This window comes from Terrapene carolina, unplaced genomic scaffold, assembly GCF_002925995.2.
Source record: "Terrapene carolina triunguis isolate 2854851 unplaced genomic scaffold, T_m_triunguis-2.0 Scaffold110, whole genome shotgun sequence".
Classification (NCBI taxonomy): domain Eukaryota; kingdom Metazoa; phylum Chordata; order Testudines; family Emydidae; genus Terrapene; species Terrapene triunguis.
The window spans coordinates 3,347,593-3,358,715 of record NW_020664461.1 but is presented as its reverse complement, the minus strand read 5'-3'; the positions used below and the strand labels follow the sequence as shown (position 1 = coordinate 3,358,715).

Genomic DNA, 11,123 nt, shown 5'->3' with positions numbered 1-11,123 from the left:
AGCGGTGGGGGGCGGGGGCGTTTATCCCCGGGAGGGGGGAGAGGGGCTGCGGTGGGGGGCGGGGGTATTTATCCCCAGGAGGGGGGAGGGGGCAGCGGTGGGGGGCAGGGGCGTTTATCCCCGGGAGGGGGGAGAGGGGCTACTTTCGTCCTGGTGACCCCTATCACACAGCAAGCCTCTGAGTGTGACCCCCCCTTATAAATTAAACACACTTTTTTATATATTTAACACCATTATAAATACTGGAGGCAAAGCGGGGTTTGGGGTGGAGGCTGACAGCTTGCGACCCCCCCTGTAAGAACCTTGCGACCCCCCCCCCAGTTTGAGAACCCCTGCTCTAGGCAGAGGCTGGCTAGGAATGGCACATAATGGTCTGTGCCGCGTAGCTTGTACTCAGCGATGCCGTCTCCGCTCTGATCCGTGCACACTTGCTCATGAAAGACTTTGTGAACAAAGGGCAGCAGCCCCTTTCAGAAGCTCTGCCACAGGGTTGTTCCCCGGGAGTACACTCTGCCACTGACTGGCAGGGTTTGGTTCTGCCTTGCTGAATTGTTGGTTGAAATCGGTGGGAGTTCTTGGTGGAGATCATAACTGGCTCTTCTGTTGTCTCTGCAAAATAGTGGTCAGCATTTCTAATGTGTCCATTATGTTGGAGATTCTCTTTGGTCAATGACTCCTTGAAGTTTTAAATAACTTGAGTTTTTGTCTCTCATTTTTGGAAGCAGCATGACCTGCGTGAAGATGACCTGCTTGAAAGTACCTGTCATTGATGTCCAGAATGATAACTTCAAGGAGCTGTGGCCGTCCATGCTCCTGGCCATAAAAACCTCTAGTTTCATAGCTGTTGACACGGTGAGTGGGACGAGGACCCCTACTTTTCTACATCAAAGATGTGTGACTCTTTCTGTCAATGCTACACTTGGGGATGGAAGGAGAGATACTGTCTCTTGCCCTCTAGCTCTTGTCTCTGCACTGTCATATCCATTTATCCCCACTATGCTTGTGCCTATTTGATATGGTTGTGGCTGTCTCTGGGAGTCTGTTCCACACACTTTGTTATCCTTGGAGTAGGGAGGCTTCTCCAGAATTCCACCCAATCCTCCTCCTGCTTCATTTTGATCCTCTCCTTGATGTAAACTGGTTAGTCTTGTGTTCTTGAGGCTTCCCCCTTCTTTGAATGGCCAGGGTATCCCTCAGTAAGGGCCCATCTGAATCTTCTTACTACAGAATATACACCTTAGTTTTCAAGCCTGTCTTCATAGAGCCCATGAGATCTTTTATCTTCCTTTTGCCAGCCTTTTCATTGTCCATTCTGCAATACACTGCCCTGACTTGTGTACAATAGCCCAGGTGAGCTGTCCTTGTTTAGCTCCTTTGAGGTCCTGGACCCCAAAGGGCTTGATGGTTGATCTGAAGCACCCTTCGATCTCGTGTGATGCAGCAGGCAGTACCTGCCTGTAGGTGAAGGAGAGCATTCTTCTGTCAAACGTGCAACAGGATTTAAATTGGCACCTAGCTCTTCAGTTTAGCTGCCTCCTAACAGTTTGTGGCAGGGTAATTAGTTCACTCTGAGGAGATGTTAATCTTTGCATTGGACTTTAAGGGGAGGGAACACTATGATTACTAACCAAATCTCCCCTCTCTGCAGGAGCTAAGTGGTCTCGGAGCGAGGAAGAGTTTGCTAAACCAGTAAGTAACGTGCTGTTCTTGAATGCCAGACCCTGCTTCTAGATGGAATGCTGTATTCATTTTTACATCCATTTTCTTGCTTGTCTTAAAATATCATCTCTTTGGGTGCCTTCGTGCCAAAGTGGTTTTACTCCTGCTGTTAGGGATGGAACCTCTTCTTGCTATTACCCCTGGTGCTCTGTCCTGCTGGTAGAACAGAGTGAGGCTAGCAGCCACATTACAAGCACAGTTGTCACTGGGAGACTCAGCTGAAAGCACCATTCCAGCTGGGGACTGGGCGAGAGCTGGCCTCAGACTTGGGATTGTGGAAGTTGCTGACTGACGCGCTGTGTAGTTCACAGAACTGAAAGCTCTGATTGTTCTATAGTTGACTTTATAAAGGACCAGAGGTACCAACCTGGACCCACCTCCTTCCAGTTAGCTGTGTCCTGTGCTCTGACCCATCCTGGACCTTGAGCTGCTTGTGGTTGTGAACAGTGGGGGTGGGAACATCCTGATCTCCCTGGTGCAGAGACTGTACAAAGTGAATGGGAGACAGGAGCAGCAACAGCATATCCTGGGGTCCAGAATAAGGGCTCATCGTTAAGGTAGGGGAGGGGGGGGACTAGTCTGCCACACAAACCTGAAGCCCCCATAGCTGCCATCGGTAGTAGTTTGTGCCTCAAGGAGAGCAGTACTGTGTGCGGTCATTGCAGCGAGTCTGTTTATTGCTGCTCCAGCTGACCTCTCCTCTCTCAATGCAGATGTATTGAAGAGAGATACAAAGCTGTCTGCAGTGCTGCCAGAACACGCTCTGTCCTGTCTTTAGGAATCGCTTGTTTTAAACATCTCCCAGACAAGGTATGTTGCCTGCTCAAACCACTCCTGTCTGTCGTCATATCTGGACAAAGTGTAGCAGGAGCCAGTGCCTTAGTTAAAAGTTAGTGAATTAGCTAAAGGAGCCTTTCATATGATGCTGCTGGTTCTCAGTGGATGGCTGGGCTAGAGATACGTGTGCCAGTAGATTTGTTATTATAGGACACACTTCTGTAGGCAGCAGAGTTTCTGCTGAAATGGGCTCACGGTGAGGAGCCCAGCATCCGCTCTCGCTGAAGTCAAAGGCACTTGGAACACTGCAGGAGGTCTGAGTGCCTGGCTGGACTGGGCGGTAGAAGGTGAGTGGTGGGAGACGTTGCTTTAAGTTCCCATGTCTTGTTTCCAGTCCCAGCCACTAGTGAAACAGTTGCTTAGGAGTCCCAGGCCACGGCTGTTTGCTGTATGACTTGTCTTACTGGCCTGTCTAACTTTCTCCTGTTGATATGTCTCTTCAGTCTGAGAATACGTACCTCTGCCAAATCTACAACCTGACCCTGCTGTGTATGGAGGAGTATATCATCGAACCTCAGTCAGTTCAGTTTCTGGTGCAACATGGCTTTGACTTCAACAAACAGTACTCGCAGGGGATTCCCTACCACAAGGGCAATGACAAGGTACCTATGTGCACTGGGGAGATTCCCTGTCACAGGGGCCCCTCTTTTTATCCTACGGATCACGGTAATTAAAGGGGAGCTCAGGTACAGCCCTCCACGCTTGAGGAGGAAATCTGATCGCCAGCCCTGTCTGCTCCAGGCTGTCACAAAGGGCGATCCTTGGGGGTTTCGGAGCTGGGGCTACGTGATGTTTGAGAGAGAGATGGAGGTGGATTGTGCGGATCCAGTACCGAGGTCCAAACTACTTCTCACTCTTCTTCGCATGGCTGATGTAAATGATGTAAAAGAGCAACAACTATAATTTTACAAGTTAGATGGTTAAGCCAGGTAATTGCGTCTGAGTAGCAGGGTGTATTGCTGTGATGCCTCCTTCGTATTTGTGAATCGAGCATTGAGTTGTTCTATGTTCCATCGTCTGTTCTGAGTGACCACAGTCGCACACGAGAGGGTCTTTAATTTTCCATTTGTGCAGCAAGTATCCACATCTGCCATGGCTTGGGCGGATGTGGTTTACGGTTGCTCATGAGCTTTGTGGGAGATCAAAGCCAGGGATCTTCTGTGTTGAGTCTTTCACGAGGTGTGTGTTTGTGACTTCTTGTGAACTCCATTCAGCTTTCCAAGCTTCACCAGGGTTGTAGCTGCATTCTTGAAGGTCAAATGCGTGGGTCCAAAAGGGCGTACATGACTTTAAGCAGGGGTGAGGGATGTTGTTAAGGTCCCGGTGGATGGGAAAACATTCATTTTCCATGATCCTCTGGAATTCCTGGGCTGGTGTGCAGAAATGCCTTGTGGGTTGAGTAGTGCTGCTAGGTGCTAGCTAATCCCCAGAGCCAGGAGAGGGTGCTGAAAGGCTGGCTGTGGGGCTCCTGACTGCACTGTCTGTCCTCCAAGTGGCTTCACTTCTCTTCTCCCCTCACGTCCAGCCTGCATCTTTCTAGGAGACACTTTCCCCATGCTGCTGGGCCACTCCCCTGTCCAGAACGAGCAGTGGGTGGGTCTCGCTTCAGTAACAGAGGCTGGGGACAAGGGCTTCCTGGCATAGGGCGCACAGTGGCTATATTGAAGACAGCCAGTGGGTAAGTGCAGCTGGATGGGCAGATTGAGGCTCCCTGACTTTAACCCTTGCCTTACCAGGGCAATGAGAACCAGAGCCAGAACGTTCGTGCTTTCTTCTTGGAGCTGATCCGAGCAAAGAAACCCCTCGTTCTGCACAATGGCCTGATAGATCTGGTGTTCCTGTACCAGTGCTTCTACGCCCACCTCCCTGACAGTCTTGGCACCTTCACTGCTGACCTTTCGGAGATGTTCCCAGCTGGGATATACGATACCAAATACGCCTCTGAGTTCGAGACCCGCTTCGTAGCTTCCTACCTGGAGTACGCCTACAAGAAATGGTATGTGACACTTCATGCACTTTGAGGGCTTGGGGGAGGTTCGCTGGCTTCCAGACACGAACAGATGTGGGTCTTTCTACACCGCCTTGCTCACGCATCCCATAGAGATGATCACTCTGTGCCTCTCCCCTGTTGTTCCAGCCTAAGGATGGTGGCAGGAGGACAAGTTCTCATTTCCTTAGCGCTCGGGTGGAGAACGAGCACCAGGAAGACACACATCTAAGCAGGGAAAGATGCTGTCTCTGCAGATTCCCCTTATTAAATACTCCAGCAGAGGAGTCAGTGCAGGTATAAATGGAATTGAAATATTGGTGTTAAAATCAGACTGGTTGCTGGTGGCCCTTCCGCTGCCACGGCAAACAGGTGTCAGGTCTCCAGTACTAGGGCACTTTCTCTGCTGTGGCCTTCCCTTTAACCGCGACGCTCATGTCTCACTTTCCCACTGAGGGGCGTGTGCTCCTTGTTCCGGGGTGTAAGCATTCCCTTCTTCATCCCACCCAGAATTCTCCCTGCTGTGGGGGCATTTCCTGGCAGACTGGAGTTGGAAGCAGCCACGTACATCGGTCTTGTCTATCTGTACCATAGCTAAAGGCCCCAGTTCTGCAGTTGTTACACACTCTGACCTCTGCTTTAGCTGCAGTAGGAATCTGGCCCTGAACCAGATGACTGGCAGTGGTGCAGCCCACCTGAATCTCTCCCCTAAACTTCACCCAGTGGTTTTTAAAGCTGTTTTTAGCACTTGTTTTGGGAACTAGGAGGCAAGAACTGCAGGAATCTGCTGGATCGTCCCTAGGTCAGCTCTGTGACTTTCCTGTTTTCTGTTCTGAGGCCGTCAGAACTCCTCCTGACTCTAATGGAAGTCGTCCACCCCGAGAACTGATCCCTTAAGTTATTCCTGTGCTGTGTCAGAGTCCCGCATGCGCCTTCTGAGCAGCGTTAGCCAAGTGCCCCGAGATCGCTGCCCGTGGAAAGAACCCTTCTCTAGGGCCGAAGAGAAGGAACTATTATTAAACATGCCTCATGACGAGAAAAATAAATAGCGAAAAGTTGCCTCTAAGAACAGTTCCCTTTGGACTTCCCTGCTCTGCCCTGGGCTTTCTGCAAAGAGCCTGACTGAATCTTTGTGTGTTCCAGCAAACGAGAGAATTGCAAGCGGAAGGATTCCAGCAGCCAGCACCTATCCATTGAGTTTTGTAACTACCCCGCAAGCATGTCTCCATACATAGACTATCGCTACTGCTCCGTGGCAGACACCGATCACAAGGTGGCAGATACAAATAAGGTCCAAGTCTGCGAAACATTCTCGGTGAGTAGTATCAGCACCTAGTCCTGCAGACGCAAGTATAGAAAGCCAAACGCCTACAAAATAAATGGTGTGGGGGAGATAGATTGGGACCTTCTGGTCACCCAGTCTCATAATACAATGACACTGAAAGGTAGCAAATTCAAAACTGAAAAGGAAACATTCTTCCAACCCGCAATTAGCCTTTGGAATTCACTGCCACAGGTTGAGGCCATAAGTTCTGTTGATTCAGGAAGGGAGTAATAGTCTCAAGTTGCAGTGCGGGAGGTTTAGGTTGGATATTAGGACAAACTTTTTCACTAGGAGGGTGGTGAAGGTGAAGCACTGGAATGGGTTACCTAGGGAGGTCATGGAATCTCCTTCCTTAGAGGTTTTTAAGGTCAGGCTTGACAAAGCCCTGGCAGGGATGATTTAGTTGGGAATTTGGTCCTGCTTTGAGCAGGGGGTGGGACTAGATGACCTCCTGAGGTCCCTTCCAACCCTGAGATTCTATGATTAGACACTTGTGTGGCTAATAGGAGTATCACTGATGAACTGTTCTGGAAGGGATATAAACACGCTTGCTTGAGGGAACAAGCCAGCCTCTGACTAATGGGGGTTAAAAGAACTTTCTGTGGACAGTTTATCCCACAGCTGCCCCCAGAAGGGTTTCTAATACCGTCCTGTAGACAGAAGGAACTGTCCGCAGGCTACTGAACTAGTTGGCCCGCTGGCCTGAGCTACTATACCGCCTCCTATACTTTAGATCAAATTCATCTGTGGTGTAACTCCACTGGTGCACAAGCTCCGGTCTGACCATGGCTAAGGCTACGTTTTGGTCACGGTTATTTTTAGTAAAAGTCATCGACAGGTCACGGGCCGTAAACAAAAATTCACAGGCCCGTGACCTGTCCATGACTTTTACTAAAAATACCCGCTGTGACTAAAACAGGTGGGGGGCTGTGGGTGTTCCGGGGGGGAGGAGGGAAGGGCAGTGCAGGACCCTGCTGGTGCTGGGGGGAGGGTTGGCGGGGCTGGCAGGGGCTTCCTACCTGGCTCCGCGTTCTTGCAGCTCCTAGGCAGTGGAGGGGCCGGGGGGAACTGCAGCCAATAGGAGCTGTGGGGCAGGGCCTTCAGGCAGCATGTGGCACGGAGACCCCCGGCCCCTCCGCCACCTAGGCGCTGCAGGGCTATGCCAGTGGGTGCCGGGGAGCCCCCCACTCTGAGGTATGCACCCCCCTAGCCCTGAGCCCCCTCCCACACACCCAAACTGCTGGTGGCCCAGGGTCACCTGAGGCCCCTGAGTCAGCACCAGCCGCTGCAGAAGTCAGGGAATCCATGACCTCCGTGACACTCTCAGACTTAACCATGGCCAGTTTCCGGTGTGTCTAAGGAAGCCATAATCCCACCATGCACATTCGCGTGTCTAGCTTTCTGTGTGCAGACCACTTCCTAAAGAGAATCCCCTCCTGGCCTCCACTCCGCTCCCTGGGTGTCAGCCATTCTGTAGGCCATCAGGAAGGATCACTGGTGGTTCAGACCACACCCTGAACTGCTGCTGTACCCGGAGGAGAGGGAGCCACAAGCGTCAGGCTGGGAGAAATGCCCAGTGCCGCTGACGCTGCTTCTCCCCACTCATTGGGTAACGTAGCTGTAAACATGAAGCTCGTTCCTGTCGCTGCTTATGGCATGTGCCTTTCCCACTAGGCCTACGGCTGGTGTCCGAACGGAGTGAAGTGTTCCCGGTCTCACAACATCGACCTCATTATCGACGAGGATGAGAAGTTTAAAGAGGAGAAGCGGAAGAAGCGGAAGCAGAGGTGGAGGCGACGGAAGAATGCAGAGGAGTCCGTGAAAGAGTCTGAGCAGGGAAGTCCGGGAAGGGGGAAGGACATGGAGGTGGCTCAGAATGGGGAGGACGGTCCTCCACGCAAACAAAGCTGTCCTGGCAGTCTGGCTGCTGGGATGGTCCCTGCCCCTGCAGAGCCAGCAGGGAACGTGTCCAGTGAAGAGGGCCCCCTGCTGGAGGTGGAGAGTTCGATTGACGTGGACCGTGAGCCTGGCTCTGACAGTGCAACAGACGTCAAGATGGAGGAGGATCTGGGGGGTGCCACAGACCAGGAGAGCAGCACTCACCCAGCTGCCCCCCCAGTAGAAACAGACATCAGCCTCGCTGCCAGAGGAAACGCCTTGGACAGCGACCAAGTAAAAGGGCAGCAGGTGGGCACTGATGAGCAAAGCTCGACTGTCCACCTGCAGAGCTGTTCTGAAACTAAAACTGCATCCTCTGCCGGGAAGCAGGCGGTGTCTCAGGAGAGCCGCTCGGAAGGGGGCATTCACCGAGCTGGCTTTGATGCCTTCATGACTGGCTATATCATGGGCTACGTCTGGATGCTTAAGAAAGGAGAGGGCAGAGACTCGGAGCCATGGTTGCCAGAGTGTCACAATAAGTTGTATCTCAGTGGGAAATCGGTGCCACTTCAGATAGTGAAGAGTTTGTTTTCTAAATCCTCCAAAGCCCACAGCCAGAAAATGAAGCTGGCCTGGGCTAGTGGCTAGAACTGGGAGACTCTTGTTTTGTGTTTTCCTCAAGCACTTGGAGCCTCTTCACTCGGTACGTGAAGAATTTAGCAGGAGGGGAGCAAGTTCTTAGTCATGTTTTATTTCTGTACAATTAAATTGCACCCTACCTGAATTCCCATATGGTCTTCCTTACCCGGGGCAGCAGCATTGTGGGGCTGAGACTGCATTGGCTAGCTCCTGCTCTAAGTGGGGTGGGGGCTCTGTTCTAAGGTTGCCATGACTTTCACCGATTCGATGGCCTGGGGATGCATCTTTCAAGAACCACAGCCTAGCTCAGAGCTCCCTGGGGTAGCTTTAATAGGCAGCCGGCCTGCCTCTCTCTTTGCAAGGGGAATAGAGGAAGAGGGAGGCTGCTTTAGCTAAACCCATTCTTGCAGGTGGGGGGGGGCAGTAAGAGGCCAGAATTGTGACTCTAGTTTCCAGAGGTTTGGATTCCCTCGTAAGGGCAGAGAGAAGGAAGGACACCCCAGCTCCCATATTGCTCATGGGTGGGGGGCAAGTATCTTCCCACCTTACGTGGTGGGTTCCCAGGGGCTGGCAGTTTACTGCTATCCCATTTCTCCTCTCTGTGTGGGGTGATTTTTTTAAGAGTGGGTGGCATGTCTCCTCCCTGTCCCAGCCAGGACAAAGGGAAGGGGGAAGCTGTTCCAACAGGCAGGGAGAAGGTGGGGCTGACAGGGCCCCTCTGGCCTGAGCTCCCCAACCACCCCCCCCCCCCCCCCCCCACTGCTCTGACCTCCCTTCACCCTGAGTATTCCCTACTCTGCAAAAAAAAATTCTAATGCGGAAGTGTTGGGAATAGCTCATGGGAAAGGAACTGGGGATTAGGAACCCCTTGACCAAGTGACCTGCTTTCCTCTCATCATCTTACCTTAATTCCTTAGTTTCTGAGGAAAGGTGTTTAATGCTAACATTCCTACAACAATACTTGTAAAGTAAAATCAGTGTCTTCATGTGGAGTTCAGAGCACTTTAAAATACTGCTCTTCACCAGAAATGTTAATTTCCGGGTAAAGCTTCATCGCTGAGTAGGGATGCAGCATTGGCACAATCACCACAGCACATCTCCTTGAGCCACCCAGGGGCTTCCTGAAAATCCTATAGCGAGTAGGATCTTGCTGCATATGCTATTTAATTCCTGGTTTGGCTGAACCACTGATGCTCTGACCTGTTCCTGGTCTAGCCTTGCATAACTCCCATGTAACCCCTCACAACAGAGCGTGGAGGCTGTTCTGCTAGCCAAGGTTAGCTTGGGGAGGATTAGAACCTTGAGTTGAGCCCCAGCTCTGTACAAACAGAAGTTGGACAAGCCAGGTGCTGCTTCTCAGCAACTTCTTGCTCACGGGCCCTGAAATTTGGACCAGCTGCCCCATACCGCACCTCCCTGAGGCACAGCAAATTTCAGCAAGCAGAGCTGTAAACAGGAGTTCGGGTGGGAGTTCTGTTGGAGATGGAAGGGGAGTCACTGGCTCGGTGCTCTGGAACCGCTCGGAATGAAGTCAGTCAGGACTCCAGGGCAGTGGGTCTCCTCTTAGGGCACATTCTCACCAGGGCAAGCCTCCTTGGCTCCAGCACCTCCTGGGTCTGGCCTCAGAGCGTTCAGCGGCCTTGTTCACTCTGTGAGCTCCCTGCGGTGAGTCCACCTGGCTGGGGCAAGCCTTACATGCCCCCCAAAGGGGCTATGCACCCCACCGCCACAGTCAGTGATTCTCAACCAGCTTGGAAAACAGAAGGGTTTATTAGTCATCAGGAACAGTTAGCACAGAAATTAGGAACATTCAGGAAAGCCATCTTGGGGGTTCCAGGGCTTCCCCGCTTGAGTCCCAAACCAGGAGACCGACCAGCTCCCCCAACAGCCCAGCCTCAGTCATGACCCACTGCCCTGCCTCCTTCATCTCTTTCCCCCAGGTCACCTGGCCTGCACCTCACTTCCTTCTCCGACCCCTCCGGCTGATTCTTGGAGAGGCACAGTCCCAGACATCAGTTGCCAGGATACAGAATGTCGGCCATTGTCTGTGCCCAGCAACCAGAGATCAGTCACACCTGCCCTCTTGGAATCTCGGCATCAATCACACACCCTTGTTCTATACACCGAGGAAACAGGCACACGCACAGTATTCAGACAAAACATTAACAGCATTCCCACTTCATCAGTGTTTTTTTCCTTATTCAGTTTGTAGCGGTTGGGAGGGGGCAGCGTGCTGTGAGAGAAGCAGAGCCCTGATTAGGGGGCCTATAAAGGCAGCCAGTGGCACAGGAGCCAGCACGCAGAGCTGTAAATGGGAGTTTGGGGAAGGAGCATTTGGGTTTTTGGTTGTTTTCTCTTTTTCCTTGGCAGGACTTTAGGTGGGAAGGCTGTGACACTACCGCGGCGGCAGAGGTAGTGACTCGAGCAATGGAAGGGACAATGAACATGACTGGATGTGGAAACTGCAGGACGTACATGATCCTAGAACAGGTACCAGCAAAGAGCTTTGTATGAAGTGTAGCCTGATAGAGCTGATGGAGGAGAAGATCCGAGGCTTGGAGATCAGGTGGAAACAATGGTTGAGTTTTGAAGGGGTTTCGAGCAGACCATAGAATCATAGACTTTAAGGTCAGAAGGGACCCTTATGATCGTCTAGTCTGACCTGCACAACGCAGGCCCCAGAATCTCACCCACCCACTCCTGTATCAAACCCCTAACCTATGTCTGAGCTATTGCAGT

At 51.9% G+C, this 11,123-nt stretch overlaps 1 protein-coding gene across 1 annotated transcript; it reads left to right on the top strand.

The window, feature by feature from the left end:
• Positions 1 to 726: 726 nt before the first annotated feature.
• On the top strand, positions 727 to 8,497 carry TOE1 (target of EGR1, exonuclease). The gene is made up of 7 exons (XM_026651941.1): positions 727 to 852; positions 1,649 to 1,689; positions 2,433 to 2,529; positions 3,000 to 3,158; positions 4,293 to 4,552; positions 5,687 to 5,858; positions 7,542 to 8,497. The coding sequence occupies exons 1-7, from the start codon at positions 727 to 729 to the stop codon at positions 8,391 to 8,393; spliced, it is 1,707 nt and encodes a 568-aa protein (XP_026507726.1). The 3' UTR covers positions 8,394 to 8,497.
• Positions 8,498 to 11,123: the final 2,626 nt, after the last annotated feature.

Bases quoted from the DNA above. Each gene is read 5' to 3' on its own strand.
- TOE1 (XM_026651941.1), top strand. From the start codon at position 727: ATGACCTGCGTGAAGATGACCTGCTTGAAAGTACCTGTCATTGATGTC. The intron at 4,553-5,686 runs GTATGTGACACT...TGTGTGTTCCAG, and splicing joins GAGTACGCCTACAAGAAATG to CAAACGAGAGAATTGCAAGC. The intron at 5,859-7,541 runs GTGAGTAGTATC...CTTTCCCACTAG, and splicing joins AAGTCTGCGAAACATTCTCG to GCCTACGGCTGGTGTCCGAA.